Below are 17,614 nucleotides of genomic sequence, written 5' to 3' on the forward strand. Positions count from 1 at the left end.
TTAAATTGGTGAGTGAGACATGTGGGGATGGGTTCTCTCTGAGTAGGATTTAGGTTGATACCTCACATAAAAGCAAAGTGGCATCCAAGTTGGACTTCATGATAAGCTACTTGTTTGTTGGTCGACTTTGGTAGCGATTTGAGGCTCTTATACCCCCATGCTGCTATAGATATCTTTTTATTTTCCCCAAAAATCCAGATCCAATCTTTGCATCTAATATCTGGGATATCAATCTTCATATATTTTCTTTTGATAAGGATCTTGATTAGGAGAGCTCGGTGTTTTTTTTTATTATTATTATTGGGGGCGTGAGAAACTTTTTTTTGGAAGGCAAGGGTGTGTGAGAAACTTGTTTTAAGAAGAAGCTACTGAGAGCTGTTATATGAGGTTCAAAGCTTTGGCTATGCCATGAAAATTTTGAATTATACAATATGGGTAGCAACAGGACTATTGTTTGGTTTAGAAGGGACCTTAGAATTGAGGACAATCCTGCATTAGCTGCTGCTGCAAAGGAGGGTTCTGTACTCCCTGTGTATATATGGTGCCCTAAAGAGGAAGGACAGTTTTATCCAGGAAGAGTGTCAAGGTGGTGGCTGAAGCAGTCTCTTGCTCACTTGGATCAATCACTGAAGTCTCTTGGATCCAGACTTGTGCTCATCAAAACCCACAGTACTGTCACGGCTCTCGTGGAGTGCGTAAAGGCCATTCAAGCAACAAAAGTAGTGTTTAACCATCTGTATGGTAAGTGTAGCTGGTGTAGATTTAACCTTCTGTTTTAAATGTTTTAGCCAATTTTGAACCTATCATATATTTGATGCCATTTAATGTTTTGGGTCTCCAAAAGTTGAAGAAGCAAGTAGGCTTTTTCTATTGATAATTTAGAGGAGGTTTAGGGCTGAGCCTCAAAACTGAACATATTGGTATGTTCACTAACTGACAATTTCTTGAGATGTTTTCTCATCCTTACTATTTTTGTTCATTTGTTCTGTGTTTCTGTTTGATATTATGTTATGTAAAAAATGAAGAGTGCATGATTGTCAGAGAATTCTAAAAAATAATGCATTGATTCTTTAAATGCCATGACACATTAAAAATCATTATATAGCAGGTGGCACAAAGTATTCATTTAAATCCGTATGTTTGTTTGTTGACTGTTGAGACACAAATGCATGTACACTATGATGCTTTACTTGTTTCAAGCATTCTAGCTCTACTACTTTTCTTTTGTTTCTCAAATCAATTATTTAGTTTATAGATGGCTGCTTTAACCAGTTGAGACATGAGAATTAAGTGGCACTAATAGGATTGCTTTATAATGAACAAAATAACTTCCACATATATTTCTTCACAGTTCAATGTTAGTTAGCTGATCCATATTTCTTACCCTAATTATTCTACCAGATCCGGTTTCACTTGTCCGTGATCACAACATCAAAGAAAAACTAGTGGAACAAGGCATATCAGTCCAAAGCTACAATGGAGATCTGTTGTATGAGCCATGGGAAGTATATAGCGAGAGTGGACGTGCCTTTACTACCTTTAATGCCTTTTGGAAGAAATGCTTGCACATGCAAATGGATATTGTTTCAGTTGTTCCTCCATGGCAATTAATTCCAGCTGAAGGTATGATATGACTATATTAACACAATGCATGTTACTTTGCATTGATTGTTTCTCAATAATATGATTGTTGATATCGGGTTACTGCTAGAGGTTAAAAACTAGAAAGGAGGTCTAGTTCTAAGTCAATTCTATTATGGAAACTAGCAGAAATCTGATCAACTTCTTCTCTCTTTATATCAACCTGTCTACATACTGAATTGTGTACATATATGGACACAAAAAACATGTGAGACATTGTTTCTCTTCCTTTGGATGACAGGAAAAGTTGAGGAATGTCCACTGGAGGAGCTTGGTCTTGAAAATGAATCAGAAAAACCAAGCAATGCATTACTAGGACGGGCATGGTCGCCGGGTTGGAGAAATGCTGACAAGGCTTTAACAGAATTCGTGGAGCAGCATCTACTAGACTACTCCAAGAAAAGGCTGAAGGTTGGTGGAGACTCCACCTCACTCTTGTCCCCATATCTTCATTTTGGAGAATTGAGTGTGAGGAAAGTTTTTCAAGTGACACGTATGAAGCAAATATTATGGACAAATGAAGGCAACAGTGCTGGTGAAGAGAGTGTAAATCTTTTCCTCAGGGCCATTGGACTTAGGGAGTACTCACGCTATCTTTGTTTCAACTTTCCTTTCACCCATGAGAAAGCACTTCTGGGACACTTAAAGTTTTTTCCTTGGAATCCTGATGCTGATATCTTTAAGAATTGGAGACAAGGTAGGACTGGCTTTCCTTTGGTTGATGCAGGAATGAGAGAACTTTGGGCAACTGGCTGGATTCACAACAGAATAAGAGTAATAGTTTCCAGTTTTGCTGTGAAAATGTTGCTTCTACCCTGGAAATGGGGAATGAAATATTTCTGGGACACACTTCTTGATGCTGACCTTGAAAGTGATATCTTGGGTTGGCAGTATATCTCAGGAGGCTTACCAGATGGCCATGAGCTTGAGCGCTTGGACAATCCGGAGGTTTGTCATGTTTTCCTTCATTCAAAGGATTTACAGTTTGCTTGGTATCACTCAGATGTGATTATTTTATATTCCCTAGTTTAATTAATTTAAATTTCTGTACATTTTTTTAAGTTTATTTAATCATCATATCGTGTATAACATATCACTACCTGTTATACTATTTGATTTTACTGCAGCAAAAAATTCTTGTTTCCTTACCATTCCTCTCTCCTCATGTGCCATTTTTTGAGATCTAAGGAGTTTGATTATGCTAAACGTAATAGTAACACTGCATAAAACTAGAAGATATTAATTTTGTGTAGTGAAGCAAAAACTGACACAATCTGAGTTACCTTGATGCCAGTTGGAAAATAAGAGACTTACTTTTTCATATTTTCTTCAATTCATTTTATACCTGGTGAAATTTATCTGTTCATATTTCTTTTACCAGTTTTAAAAGGAATAATTCTCCAACAACCAAAGTATATCTCGTTTCTGTCTAACATGGATAATTTGAAGTTCTGTTTCATGTATTAGTGTAGGGCATGCCAATATATTTGTGTTTTGATATTTTACTTTGATTATTTATCTGATTGAATATCCATGGTTCTCTTAGTTCTTTTATCCATTAAAAAACTCTAGATTAATATTTCTAAGAAGAACTATAGTAGTTGAAAGATATCTTTTGCAAATATGCATATTTAACTGAGGTTGTTATAACTTGTTCCTTCCCTCAAAAAAAAAAAAAAAAGAAAGAAAAAGAACCTATTAGCCTCCTTCATTGGATATATTACATCTATAAGGAGTAAATTCTACCGGTTCAGAGAATAGAAAAATAATCAAAATAAAAGTCAGCAGTCTCACATCTCTAATTTTGGTGACAGATTCAAGGGGTTAAATTTGATCCAGAAGGTGAATATGTGAGACAATGGCTACCTGAGTTGGCAAGAATGCCAACTGAGTGGATCCATCATCCTTGGGATGCACCGCTTACTGTTCTTAGAGCAGCAGGAGTTGAGCTGGGTCAAAATTATCCAAAGCCAATAATTGATATAGATTTGGCCAGAGAAAGACTCACTGAAGCTATATTCAAGATGTGGGAGTCTGAAGCAGCAGCAAAAGCTGCAGGCTCTGAACCAAGGGATGAAGTTGTTGTAGACAACTCTAACTCTCTTGAAAATTTGGACACTCGAAAAGTTGTCGTTCTGGGAAAGGCTCCATGTTCTACTATTTCAGCTAATGATCAAAAGGTGCCAGCACTTCAGGATTCCAAGAATGAACCGCCTACGCGGAAGAGGCCAAAACATATGGTAGAGGAGGGGCAGAACCAGGATAACTCTCAAAATCATAACAAAGATACTGGCATGTCAAGCATTGACCAAGACATTTGCTCCACAGCTGATTCTTCATCATGTAAGAAGCAGTGTGCCAGTACAAGCTCATATTCATTTTCAGTTCCACAGCAGTGCTCCTCATCTTCTAATCTGAAGTGGCCATGGCAAGATCAGACTGACATGGAGCAGAGTTCAAGCAAAGATGGTAAGTATATTCTTTCATTTCCAAGGGAGAAAAGAAATGAAAATACAGAATCAAATTACTAAACTAAATATTGGATGGGTAGAGCCAAATAGTGTGAACTGTACAAGTTAACAATAACATTAATTAAATTAATAAAAAATGAAAAGAAAGAAAGGCTCCGGTGTATAGAAAGGACCTGCCCGTTTCTAAAAAAAATCATAGAAATGATGGAACCCACCCATTTTTTATATATGTCCTAAGAAACATCTTCACAAAAAGTTAATTGGATAAATGTTTGTTATAATATTTTAGCTGATCTAAGAAAATTTCAGAACTGCATTCATTAGTAGCTTAATTGTTAAGTCTAAGCTACAACTGAATACAACAGCCATGAAACTATTTAAGTCTTTGGAAAGGAAATTGCAACTGGATGGAATAGTTCTAGTTTCTAAGAATTAGAAATGCTAACATCGATACAGTAACAATTGAGCTGAAGAATTTAGAGAAGAGAGAGGAAGTGTGTCCAGATTCATCCATGCATCCACATACCTTTTCTTCCTTAAGTTTTCTCCCTTCACACATACATAACCAATTCTTTTTCTTCTTTGTTCTGTTGCTCATACGTAGCATAGGTGACCCCAATACAGATTGAGTTAATTAGGTTCCTCTCATCAATTTCGTAGCCTTATGCCACATGAGCAGTTTATCCCATGATTCTTAAGTTTTGTAATTATGTTTTGGAACTGAGTTCATTAGTGCATAGTAGTTTATAATTTATTAGTATTCGTATTTTCTTTAACGAGAAAATCTTGAATTCCATTAACTGATTCACAACGAGGTTCTTTTTATAATTATTATGATTATTATTATTATTTGACACAATTTTTTTTTTTTTACTTTTATATCTTTGGTGTGCTACTAATAAATACGAATTTCAATGCAGGAGCTATGTGAGGTTAATGTTGTTCTTGTTGATAAAACCAGTAGCAGCTACATTACTCACGGAAAGAAAATGGTGCCATATTTAAATACTGCAGTTTGTTTAGCCCATGCTATCAATCAGTTGTGTAATAGGTTATGAAATCCAACAGGAAGAACACGGATTAAAACAATAGTGAACATTGTATATTATGAACTTGTGCTGATGGGCTGGTCCATACACATTCTGACAAGCCCGTAATTACAAACTATATAAACCAAATACTCTACACAATGTATTACTCTGATATCACTTGCATTTTATCCTTATTACTCGAGCTTTTTTTGCTGCTCAATTACTCAATTTTGTTCAAAATGTTTTAAACCATAACTGTAAAACTAGTGCAGCCTTTCTTAACTTTGTTAGGATTTAATTCAATCATGTGTAATTAAAAGTTTTAGAATTTCACACTCTTGATAAATTTCATTTGTTTAAAAGGTTCAGCTGCTTCATTTGGGTTGGTAACACAAATCTAGAGCAAGGAAAAAATCTCATATATATGCTTTCCCATCAAAAACAACTTCATACTCAAAATCACATCGCATTTTATGACAATGATGATAATGTGCTATAGCGGGTTGTTCTTTTGAATTTTATGACTTATATTGAGGAAGAATAAAACCAAAAAAGTAATTCAAGATGTAAAATGAATATGTCCTTTATAGTAGCTCCATCAAACAACTCTGCTATTTATTTGTAGACAAAAAGGTAATTAAACTTTGGAGGCTATACATGAATATAACCTCACTTTTATTCATCACCTTGTCTACACACATTGATCTTAACATACATACCCCGAGTACCAAATTTTGACTACGGTAGAATAATCAAATTCTAAGCAGAAGAGGTAAAGTTAAAGTTAGCACAGTCAGTGTGCTCCAAGAAGAGCGAGCAGAAGCCAAGCCTTGAGGTTGCTAAATCAAATTGTAGCATGTTGTTCTCCAACTGATTTGCTCCAATTGTGATTGAAGTCATTAGGTGAAAACCACCCACCACAGCTCCAACTTGGTCTGCACTTGGGTCTGATCCAGCATCCCCAAAACCCAAGCAAATTACGTCATTAAACTGCACCATTGAATTCGCACCAATGATGCTCCACACCACTTCCTCATTCTGCAATACCAGATTTATCGTTGGCACACCCGGGCCCATTCTTGAAAACCCAATGTCTTGGTTGCAAAGCAAGTCCCAAATGGAGCCACAGGTGCAACTGTAGGGGCTCCAACTGCTTTTACAAAGGCCTCACACAACTTCGTAAATTGTGGTCTCCATGACAGTGTATGGATTAGCAATGCTAATATTAGTCCCACCAATGCCATTTCTATCTATAGACAAAAGGGTTGTGTTCAATGCTACATTTTGGTCAGAGATTCTAATAGATTTCACAACAATGAAGAATTCTGTTGAGGGTTCCCCTAGGAAAGCACTTCTAGTACTAACAGGGTTTATAATGAGAGGGGTGAAAGTGAGAACCTTGGAGATATCGGAGTTCAAATAACCAAAATTATAAGGGTCATCACCAAAGAGCATCACACCATCTGTCATAGTGGAAGAACTGAAGCAAATAGCAAATTTTCTATGAAAGCTGAGGCAAATTGAGAAGGAAAGGAAACTTTAGTCCTGCCTAGACCAGCCATACCTGTGACACCACTAGCAAGGCCTGTTTGGGCAACATCTAATCCACATATGAAGAGAAAATTGGACACAGAAACCACCCTTCTGGGGGTTCTTTCCGTCAGTAGAATTAACAGCAACAACATCTGCATGAATGTCACCATATGTGGTGACCCTAGTTACACTATTCTCTGGAAAGTGACACCAAATTTTGTCTTCACTGCAACCGTGTTTCCCGAAAAGTAAGCAATCAGCAGAGCCACAACGGACTGGTTTAGAGGTGAATGAGAGACATAGCCTTCTGAGGCAGAAACATCTTTGGTGACAAGAAGAACAAGTGCCTTTGGTTTGAAAGAGGTTTGAACTATGGAACAGGCTATGAACAAGGAGAAAATGGACAAAAATAAGAGTCTGAATGAGGTAGCCATTGGAACATAATGAGATCATGATGAGATAATAGAATCTATGTATAATTATTATCCCGTATTATTAGTCTGTAATAATGTAAATCAATTTGTTTAGTCTAGACGTAATCTTAGGAGTTTTATTTGGAAAATCAATTTGTATAGCTCAATTTTAGGAGATTTTGTTGTAACTCTCTCGTATATATTTATGCCTTAGCAAAACATGAAATACAAAACAAAATTATTCTATCATAGAATCCTTTATGGTATCAGAGCCAACAGGTTTTGTTTGAAATTTAGTGGCAATGAGTCATCATGAAGAGGAGACTCCTAAGAATGAGTCTCATAAGCAAGAAGAACATAAGATGGTGAATAAGACTTTATCACCGTATGAATTGAATTCCAATGACAACCTGAGAAATTTGATTACTCAAGTGCAGCTTCAAGGGGATAGACCGAAAATAGTGGACAAGGTAAGCCAATGCAGCGAATGAGAACTGGACGAGGAAAAGGAGGAACAATTGGTGCAAATGCTACGCACAGTGGTGGAACAAGTGTAGACACCAGGATCTCAGAAGGAGACAATTCAGGTTTGATTGAGCTTACTACAGAGTAGTGGCAGACGCTAGTAGAATTATTAAATGCTCAAAAAACAAACTCTAATGACAAAATGACAGGTGAACATGATACCAATACATGGATAATTGACACAGGGACTTCCAACCACATGATTGGAAACCTGAATCATATGCATGAACTACGAGATATTCAAAGTTGTCCAGTTGGACTTCTTAATGGACAACATACAACAACGATTAAAGAAGGAAGCGTGGTGCTAGATGGAGGCTTAAAATTTACTAATGTTCTCTATGTGCCTAAATTGAATTGCAATTTGATATCTGTTTCACAGATGATGAATGAATTAAAATGTGTTGTTCAATTCACTGATAAGTTATGTGTTGTGTAGGACCGTATTTCGAAGACGCTGATTGGAGTAGGTGAACAAAGGGATGAACTCGATTTCTTCAGAGGAGTTCGAAATGTGAGAGCTTACAAAATTGATGGTTTGCATTCCATAGACTTGTGGCACAAACGGTTGGGACATCCTTCCTTGAAGATCACCCAGTTGATTCCTGAAGTTAGAAAACACAAAGAAAGCCAGGCAGTGAATAAAACATGTGAAGTCTGTTTTAAAGCCAAACAGACTAGAGAGAAGTTTCCTTTGAGTGAACATAAAGTCAGTAATGCATTTGAATTAATTTATTGTGATTTATGGGGATCATATAGAACTCCTTCTACTTGTGGTGCTTTTTATTTTCTAACAATAGTTGATGATTATTCACGTGTTGTATGGGTATACCTATTAGCTGATAAACGAGAAGTATCGACAATGCTTCACAATTTTTTTGATCTGCTTAAGAGGCAATTTTATAAACAAGTCAAAATATTCAGAAGTGATAATGTGACAGAATTCACATACATGAAAATATTTTCTTGATCATGGAATACTTTTTCAGACATCTTGCATCGGAACACCCTAACAAAATGGGAAAGTGGAATGAAAACATAGACATATTTTGAATGTGACTCAAGCACTGCAATTTCAAGGTAATCTTCCTATTAAGTTCTGAGGGAATGTATTTTAACTGTAGCATATTTGATCAACCGAACTCCTTCCACTGTTTTGAATGGAAAAACTCCATATGAGATACTACATGGGCAGCAACCTGCATATGAACATTTGAGAATATTTGGCTCCTTATGTTACGCCCATAATCAAAGAAGGAATGGTGATAAATTTGCAAGTGGGAGTAAAAAGTGCATGTGGCTACCCATATGACAAGAAAGGGTGGAAGCTGTTTGACTTAGAAACAAAAGAGATTTTTATCTCTCGAGATGTTGAATTCGTTGAGACCAAGTATCCTTTTTCTATTGATGTTATTACCAGAAAAGATGTTCCTCCTAAAAATTGGAGTTGTGAAGAAATTGTTAATGATGTGACTAATGGTGTAGAAGAAACGGATCACACAAGAGGTACCAAAGAAAGTGATGATATGACAATGGATGATAGAGGAGGTGAGCCAGATGCGGGGTTTGATGAACAAGGTGTTACTCTATAAAATATGAACACACAATACATTGCTTTCATCTCTATCACTAACCGAGTCATTATTAGGTAGAGGACATAGAATTAAACAACCTTTTACTCGATTGCAAGATTATGTGACAAATACCACCAAAAGATTAAGCCCATCCAACTGTTCACCATCTCCAAAGGCAGACTCAGGTGCACCCTATCCCATAACTGATTATGTGAATTATGACCATTTTTCTCTTGCACATTGTGCTTTTCTTGCATGCATTTCACAGGAAAAGAAGCTTGTCACTTATACTGATGCGGTGAAAGACAATCGGTGGAGAGATGCAATGAAAAGTGAGATACATGCACTTGAGACCAATGGAACTTGGACAATCACATAATTGCCTCCAGGAAAGAAAGCACTTGGCTGTAAGTGGGTGTACAAAATAAAGCATAAATCTGATGGAAGTGTAGAATGCTTCAAAGCACGATTAGTAATTCTTGGCAATCATCAAAAGGAGAGGATTGATTACACAAAGACTTTTGCACCCGTTGTAAAAATGGTAACGGTGCGCACAGTGTTAGCCGTAGCAGTCACACGAGCTTGGGAATTATATTAGATGGATATGCATAATGCATTTTTACACGGGGACCTTGAGGAGGTTATGTACATGAAGCCGCCTCTTGCCTTTCTTCCTCAATAATATGGCATGGTGTGTAAATTTAACAAGTCCTTATATGGACTCAAACAGACGTGTCGTTGTTGGTTTGCAAAGCTATCCGTTGCACTAAAACACTATGGATTTCAGCAATCTTTTTTTGATTATTCTCTTTTCGTCTTGCAAAGACCGGGGATATTGTAGTGTGGGTGTATGTATGTTGATGACCTAATCATTTCGGGTGATAATCATGAAGCTATCATCGAATTTAAAGCCTATTTACACAATTGCTTTCACATGAAAGACTTGGGGATCCTCAAATATTTCTTGGGTGTTGAAGTGGCGTGATCTTTTGCGGGTATCTTTCTTTGTCAACGTAAATATGCTTTGGACATTATAGCCGAAGCTGGACTTCTAGGAGCTAAGCCATCAAATGTGTCAATTGAACAGAATCATCATCTGGCACTTGTAGCAAGCTTGCCTTTTCCTTATCCTAATCAATATCGGTGGTTAGTAGGTTGTCTCATTTATCTCTGTTTTACCAGACCCGAGCTTTCATACTGTGTGTATGTGTTGTCTCAATTTATGCAGGCGCCTAAAGAGACCCATTGGGAGGCTAATCTCCATGTTGTTCGATACCTGAAAGGGAATCTGGATAGGGTGTTTTGTTGCATAAGGATTGTGACCTACAACTATCTGATTGATGTGACTCTGATTGGGCTGAATGTCCTTTAACGCGTAGGTTCCTTACCGGATGATTTGTTCTACTTAGATCTTCTCCAATTTTTGGGAAAATTAAGAAACAACAAACGATATCTCGCTCCTCTACTGAGGCTGAGTATTGATCCATGACAACAGTAACAGGAGAATTGAAATGGTTAAAAGGTCTTCTCCATGGTCTTGGTATCTCTCATTCTCAACCTATGCGACTTCATTGTGACAGTCAAGTAACGTTTTATATTGTCAAGAACCCGATTTTTCATGAGCACACTAAGCACATCGAAGTGGACTACCACTTCATTCGCGACGAGTATCTTACTAGCAATATTGCACCTACTTATGTTCCTACACATGCACAATTAGTTGATATTTTTACTAAGACTTTTGGTCCTACTCAGTTCACCTCTTTGCTGTGCAAGTTGGGGATATGTAATTCACATGCTCCAACTTGAGGGGATAATGAGATCACGATGAGATAACAAAATCTATGTGCAATTATTATCCCGTATTATTAGTCTATGATCATGTAAATCAATTTGTTTAGTCTAGACGTAATTTTAGGAGTTTTATTTGGAGAATCATTATGTATAACTTAATCTTAGGAGATTTTATTGTAACTCTCTTGTATTATACCTTAGCAAACCATGAAATACGGAACAAAATTATTCTGTCATAGAATCCTTTAGAACAAAATCAAGGAGGTAGAGATATAGGCCTACCTAACATAAATCTAGAGTAACGAAAAAATGATGTAGGCCTTCCTAACATCTCCCTCCACATATACGAGTCTACTAGAATAAGCAAGAACCAAGATGAGTTATTGACTTTGATATCATATTAGATTTTAGCTTAAAATTAATTGGCTTTTTAATTTTCTTAACAAATATATAAATTGTACACCAAGAATTGAGACAGACAATGTGAGATTTCTTAACATTTCATACTCAATCTATTGAGTTATTTTTTACTTTTGTGTGGCTAGGAGTGTGCTATGATCTAGATTGGACTAAACATAATCCAAAAGCTAGTTCGTACTTTTTTCCCATTGAAGATTATCAATCACCATTTTTTCCCTCAAATTCTTCCAACGGGAGATTTTCCTCACTTCAAATCACACACTTACACATTGTAACTTGTATCCAACAGTTGGCTAGTAGGAAATAAGTTTCAAAACAAATGTGATAAAGATATATTGCCACCTCTTTTGGATTCATGTTAAGAAATTAATTCTTCCAGGCCCAGTAAATGTGGTTGAAATAATTAACTACATAGGGTGCAAAGCAATGGTGTGGTATCTATAACGTGTCAATGAAGATTTGTTTAAAGTGATTTGGGTGAGGGAATTCGGGCTATAAAAACTGATCAGTAACCAACAAACTATGATTTTTGTATCTATTTTCTTACCATAGGTAGAGATGCTAGTCGTAATTCAGTTGGGGTTAAGGAATAAGGATAAACGATGAGCCGTACGTGTACCTATCTACTGGGAGAGAAGCCTCTTATTTATACGAGCATCGTCTATCACACATCACATTTTATAACAATGGTAACCATGTCGGATAATGGAGTAATTCAAGATGTAAGATGAATACGTCCTCCATGTGCTCTTTATTTTGTAGACAAAAGGGAACAAGACTATGGAGGTTATGCATAAATATAACCTCACTTATTCATCTCCTCGTCTACACACATTGGTCTTAATTAAGATACAAGTTTTGAATATAGTAGAATAATATCAAATTCTAAGCAGAAGAGGTAAAGTTAAAGTTGGCACAGTTGCTGTGATCGAAAAAGATAGAGCGGAAGCCAAGCCTTGAGGTTGCCAAATCAAATTGTAGCAAGTTGTTCTCCAATTGATGTGCTCCAATTGTGATTGAAGTCCTTGGATGAGAACCACCCGCCACAAATCCAACTTGGGCCACGCTTGGGCTTGATCCAGCATCCACAAAACCCAAGCAAATTACATCATTAACATACACCATTGAATTGGCACCAATGATGGTCCACACCACATCATTCTGCAACACTAGATCTATGCCAGGAACAGCTGGACCCATTCTTGTAGACCCAATGTCTTTGGTTGCAAAGCAAGTCCCAAATGGAGCCACAGGTGCAACTGTAGGGGCTCCCACCTCTTTTACAAAGACCTCAGACACAGCTTTGTAAATTGTGGTCTCCATGACAGTATATGGATTAACAGTACTAATCTTAGTCCCTCCAATGCCATTTCTATCGATAGACAACAGGGTTGTGTTCAATGCTACATTTTTGTCTGAGACTTTAATAGATTTCACCCCAATAAAGTATTCCACTGAGGGCTCCCCTTGGAAATAACTTGGAGCAGTGCTAACAGGGTTTGAAATGAGAGGGGTGAAAGTTAGAACCTTGGAGAGATCCGAGTTCAAATAACCAAAATTGTAAGGGCCATCACCAAAGAACATTACACCATTTGTCATAGTAGAAGAACTCAAGCAAATGGCAAATTTTCTATGAAAGCTGAAAGCTGAGGCAAATTGAGAAGGAAGAGAAACTTTAGTTCTGCCAAGACCAGCCATACCTGTGACACCACTAGCAAGGCCTTTTTGGACAACATTTGATCCACATATGAAGAGGAATTTAGGCACAGAAACCACCTTAGTAGGATTGTTTCCATCAGTGGAATTGACAGCAACAACATCTGCATGAATGTCACCATATGTGGAGACACCAGTCACAGTGTTGCTTGGAGAACGGCCACAAATTTTGTCCTCAGTACTGCAACCATATAACCCGAAAAGCGAGCACTGAGCAGAGCCACAACGGGCTGGTCTAGAGGTGGATGAGACATAGCCCTTTTCACAATTCACCCACAAGTAGCCACCACCAAGATCAACAGTTAGTTTCACTGCCACAAGTGGGGTTCTTTGTTTGATTTGTGTGACATACTGAGGAACTGAGGCAGAAACATCTTTGGTTACAGGAAGAACAAGTGCCTTTGGTCTGAAAGAGGTTTGAGCTATGGAGAAAGAGATGAACAACGAGAGAAAGGACAAAAATAAGAGTTTAACTGAGGCAGCCATCTGGTAAGAACAAGGTTAAGATGTGAAGAAAGATAGAGATAAAAAGGAAACGTGTTAATGATGTGAATAATATAGAGAGGGATTGGGACCTACTTATATAGGTTTCTCAAGTTAGGCACTTGGACTTTGCTTCTTCAAATGGATGAGCTTCAACAAGTTGAGCACACAGATTTGCAAGTTAACGCGTGTCACTGTCAAAGATGGCGATTGAATTAATTCAATGTCTAACTCAAACATGTCCAGTTGTCCACCAATTCTTCCGTATGATATTTTGGGATTTGGATTAAATTGTTGAATGAAATATAGGATGATCATAAATTTTATTCTCGCAAATTAGATTTACAAGCATATATTAATTTGAACTGTGTTTGGTCATCCAACAACTTTACTTACTGCATGTGCATGGATTTTAAAACTAGACCAAATTCATTTGCATACTTTTTGGACATTAATTGATTTATTTTGATATAAAACTTCGGATATATATATTAATACTATAAAGAATACTTTTTATTCTCATACGTTTTTTTATAACTATTTTAATTAGGATATTTGGTTCTCATTTTTTTATAACTATAACGAAGAACTTTTTTTTCATTCTTTCACTAAAACTTCATATCAAACAAAGCGTTAATTAGGCAATCCAAAAAATTAAATAAGTATAAAGAATTTTTTAAGTCAGTTATATTCTTTTTCAAAATTATTTGCAAACTATTGAATAGCAGGTGGAGCTATAAATTAAATTCAGGAAAAAAAGGCCTATGACTCTATGCAATCTTTTGAATTACTATATATTTGAAGAAATTAATAATTACTTTTGGGTTTTTTTGCTTTTGCTTTCTCTTTTGAAATTTTTAAGAGGTGACGGTTTTGTTAAACCTTTCGATGGCATCGTTCTTATTTGTGTAACATATCACTAATTCCCAAGCTCCATGCAAGTGTTTTCGTTATGCATGCTTTCTGCAACCTACAATAAATAACAAAATGGTGATTTCCCCATGCCAAGTAAGTGTTTCCTTTATGCATACTTTCTGCAACCAAGTGCGTGATGACAATTATTTGTGGCCGATCGTTTTTGCATTTGTAGATCTTCCCTGTGAGTGTTGTTTTTCTTCTCAACCTTTCTTTCTCTTATTTTTTGCCTGATCTGTTATCATATGATTAGTTTTAGATAGATATCTGAGTTTGTTTCTTCTAAACTTGTAATAATATCTTATTAGATCCCGACTTTATTGCTCAAGTTTTGGTCTCCCCTACATTATTGCGTCTGATGGATGACTTTTTGTCACGGAACATCATTAATTGATAAACATTCAACATATACAAAGTGTAAAACAGTAAAGCAAAGGTAGGTCGTTACAGAATTGAAGATGTGATCCTTGAAAAAAAAAGTGGAAGTTTGAAGGGGAAAAAAATACCTATATAGAATATATTTGAATTTATAAAAAAAAAATAGTTATGATATTCTTATAAGTTCTTAATTTTTAATTTCTTGTAATAAATTTTTTGTGTAACCTATCAAAATAAACTCTTTATTTAACATTTTCAATAAATTTTATAATTAAACTAGTGACTTAAATTTCAGTTTAATAAAATAGTAGTATTAACTAGACGTTTAATTAAGTTGTTTATTTAAATATATCATTAACAACCTTTTTTCTCTCGTAGATCTAAGTTGAATTGAATTTAAAATTGATGTACCAATTATCAAAATTTTTGTTAGCATTTCATTGTACCTGATTATCTATACCACTAAAATTTTTTGGATTAGTTACGAAATAATGAAAGGTTATGAGTTTAACTTTTATTAATATTTTTTTATATTTTTATTTTATTTAATTTTTTATCACATAAACAATATATTAACCGTCAATTTAAGTATCACGTTAACATCAATAATTGATGGACGAATCAAAATTACTTATTTTAAAAAATAAGAGACTAAATGTCTTGATTTAAAAATAAAATGATTAAAATTATGAATTTAAAATTATAATTTAATCAGAGAAATATAACAAAATGTCTTGAATTTATAACAAGTAATAAATAATTTCTTCGTTGACTCTTCTACAAGATGTTCTGTCATGTGATTGATGGTTGGACCATGAAAAACTTCAATCTCTTTTAACAACTGAAAGTCAATCACTTGAAGTAATATAAAATCATAAATTAATTATTAACCAAAAAGTAAAGATATCAAAATTTAAGAAACTATTTTTATAATTACTTTATCTATCTTTCTTTGATATTATGCAAAAAAAAAAGATAATAAGTTTGGCGCAATGATTAGAGAAAGATGAAAGGAGAAGCAATGGAAAAAAGTCACAAATTCAAATCCTCTTTCTAATAAAACTAACCAACAAATATTTTTCAATAAAAAAAATCATGTTTACATAAGCAAAATAATGGCATGAACATAACACTGACAGATTCCAACACGGCAACATCCTCCATGAACTATATCAACACTGCACTTATATTTTTAAAACTATAATAAACAATCTGATTATTGAAGCTAAAAATTAAGACATAAACTATTATATATTTTTATATTGTGTTATTATATATTTTAAAATATCCTTTTGTTAAAAAAAATTAAACATTAAAAAATAGAAAGACTTTTAATGTGTTAAAATATGCTATATTTATTTAATTTAATAAATACATTATATTAAATAAATATTACATTAAAAATATTATAAATAATATTGATTGTTCAATAGCATTAAATATTGCATTTATAAAATATAATTTATAGCCAAAATATTAAGTATATTTAAATTAAAAGATGAACTATTATATATAATATATATATATATATATATATATATATATTAATGTTATATTAAGAGATCAACAATATGACTATATATTACTTTTATTAAATGGGAAAACAAGTCTATATGTGTAAAGATCTTGCATAATAAAAAAAGTCTATACTGTTAGCTAATTACAAGTCTATGTAAAATAAATTTATTGATTTTCTTAATAAAAACTAAGTATACCATGATTTGTGATAATAATTATCGGTGCATAATCATTAAAATTTTTTATGGTATAATTTTTTTTTAAAGTGTCATTCAATCACAATTACATATAATAAGTTTAATAACTTTGATATTAACTAACTTAGAAGTTATACGAAACATAATTTCTTATTAATTAGTAATGTGAAAATTCTTACACTAAAAATAGATACACATTAGACTCATTAATTTATCATACATAAAAGTATGTGTTGAATAATAATGTAAAAATATTTTACATAGTCAATAATGCATTAATTATTTATTGATATATATATATATATATATATATATATATATATATAATTAATAATTAAATATCATAATTAATATTTTTTTAAAATGAAATTGACTGCACCAAAAAATTAAATACTATATTTAATGAATATAATATCTAATCATGTTATAAAAAATATAATAAAAGATAAGTAATAAATTATTATACATATTATATTTAATAAATATGTAATAAATATTTATTATAGCTAATAAATATAATAATATATTTATTGTATACTAGTGGAAAGGCACTACCCTTTATTGCATGTGTAGTTGTTGCAATATTTTAATCAATATAACTAATGTTGGAGGTTGAAATGAAATGATGGGGCGGTTTGCAAGTTAAATAGTAAAAAAGTCTAAAAATATATTGGAGACCAAATGAGTATATTATCCATTACTTTTTTTTAAAAAAAAATATTATTTATGTATATATATAAAAGAAATATGAAATTTTGGCATATATAAATATATATATATATATATATATATATATATATATATATATATTCGTGTCGTATATTTGATGTATATAACTACTTTGTAAACGAAAAAAAATTGCAAGCATTAGTTTTGTTCTTTTTTATTTTCCCTTTTAAGCAACAGAATAAATGCGAATGACAAGACGCTATTCGTTATTCAGTTGTCACGTGCCTAATCTTTGTTCTTCAGTGGCTAAAATGAAGAATAGAAAGTTATGAAAAC

At 34.1% G+C, this 17,614-nt stretch overlaps 2 protein-coding genes and 1 pseudogene across 2 annotated transcripts; 1 reads left to right on the forward strand and 2 right to left on the reverse strand.

Annotated features, from left to right (window-relative positions):
- Positions 1-182: 182 nt before the first annotated feature.
- Positions 183-5,260, forward strand: LOC100808627 (cryptochrome-2-like). Its single transcript, NM_001289325.1, is given in 5 exon segments — positions 183-741; positions 1,402-1,623; positions 1,883-2,589; positions 3,456-4,110; positions 5,033-5,260. Coding segments are annotated over 5 exon segments (1,905 nt in total). The 5' UTR covers positions 183-431; the 3' UTR covers positions 5,044-5,260.
- Positions 5,261-5,602: 342 nt separating this feature from the next.
- Positions 5,603-7,298, reverse strand: LOC102669553 (probable aspartic proteinase GIP2; annotated as a pseudogene).
- A 4,827-nt stretch (positions 7,299-12,125) lies between these two features.
- LOC100809706 (probable aspartic proteinase GIP2) lies at positions 12,126-13,680 on the reverse strand. The gene has a single exon (XM_003556339.5). It carries the CDS (start codon positions 13,602-13,604, stop codon positions 12,288-12,290), a length of 1,317 nt encoding a protein of 438 aa, XP_003556387.1. The 5' UTR covers positions 13,605-13,680; the 3' UTR covers positions 12,126-12,287.
- Between the last annotated feature and the right edge of the window lie 3,934 nt (positions 13,681-17,614).

The sequence above is a fragment of the Glycine max genome, chromosome 20, assembly GCF_000004515.6.
Source record: "Glycine max cultivar Williams 82 chromosome 20, Glycine_max_v4.0, whole genome shotgun sequence".
Classification (NCBI taxonomy): Eukaryota; Viridiplantae; Streptophyta; class Magnoliopsida; order Fabales; family Fabaceae; genus Glycine; species Glycine max.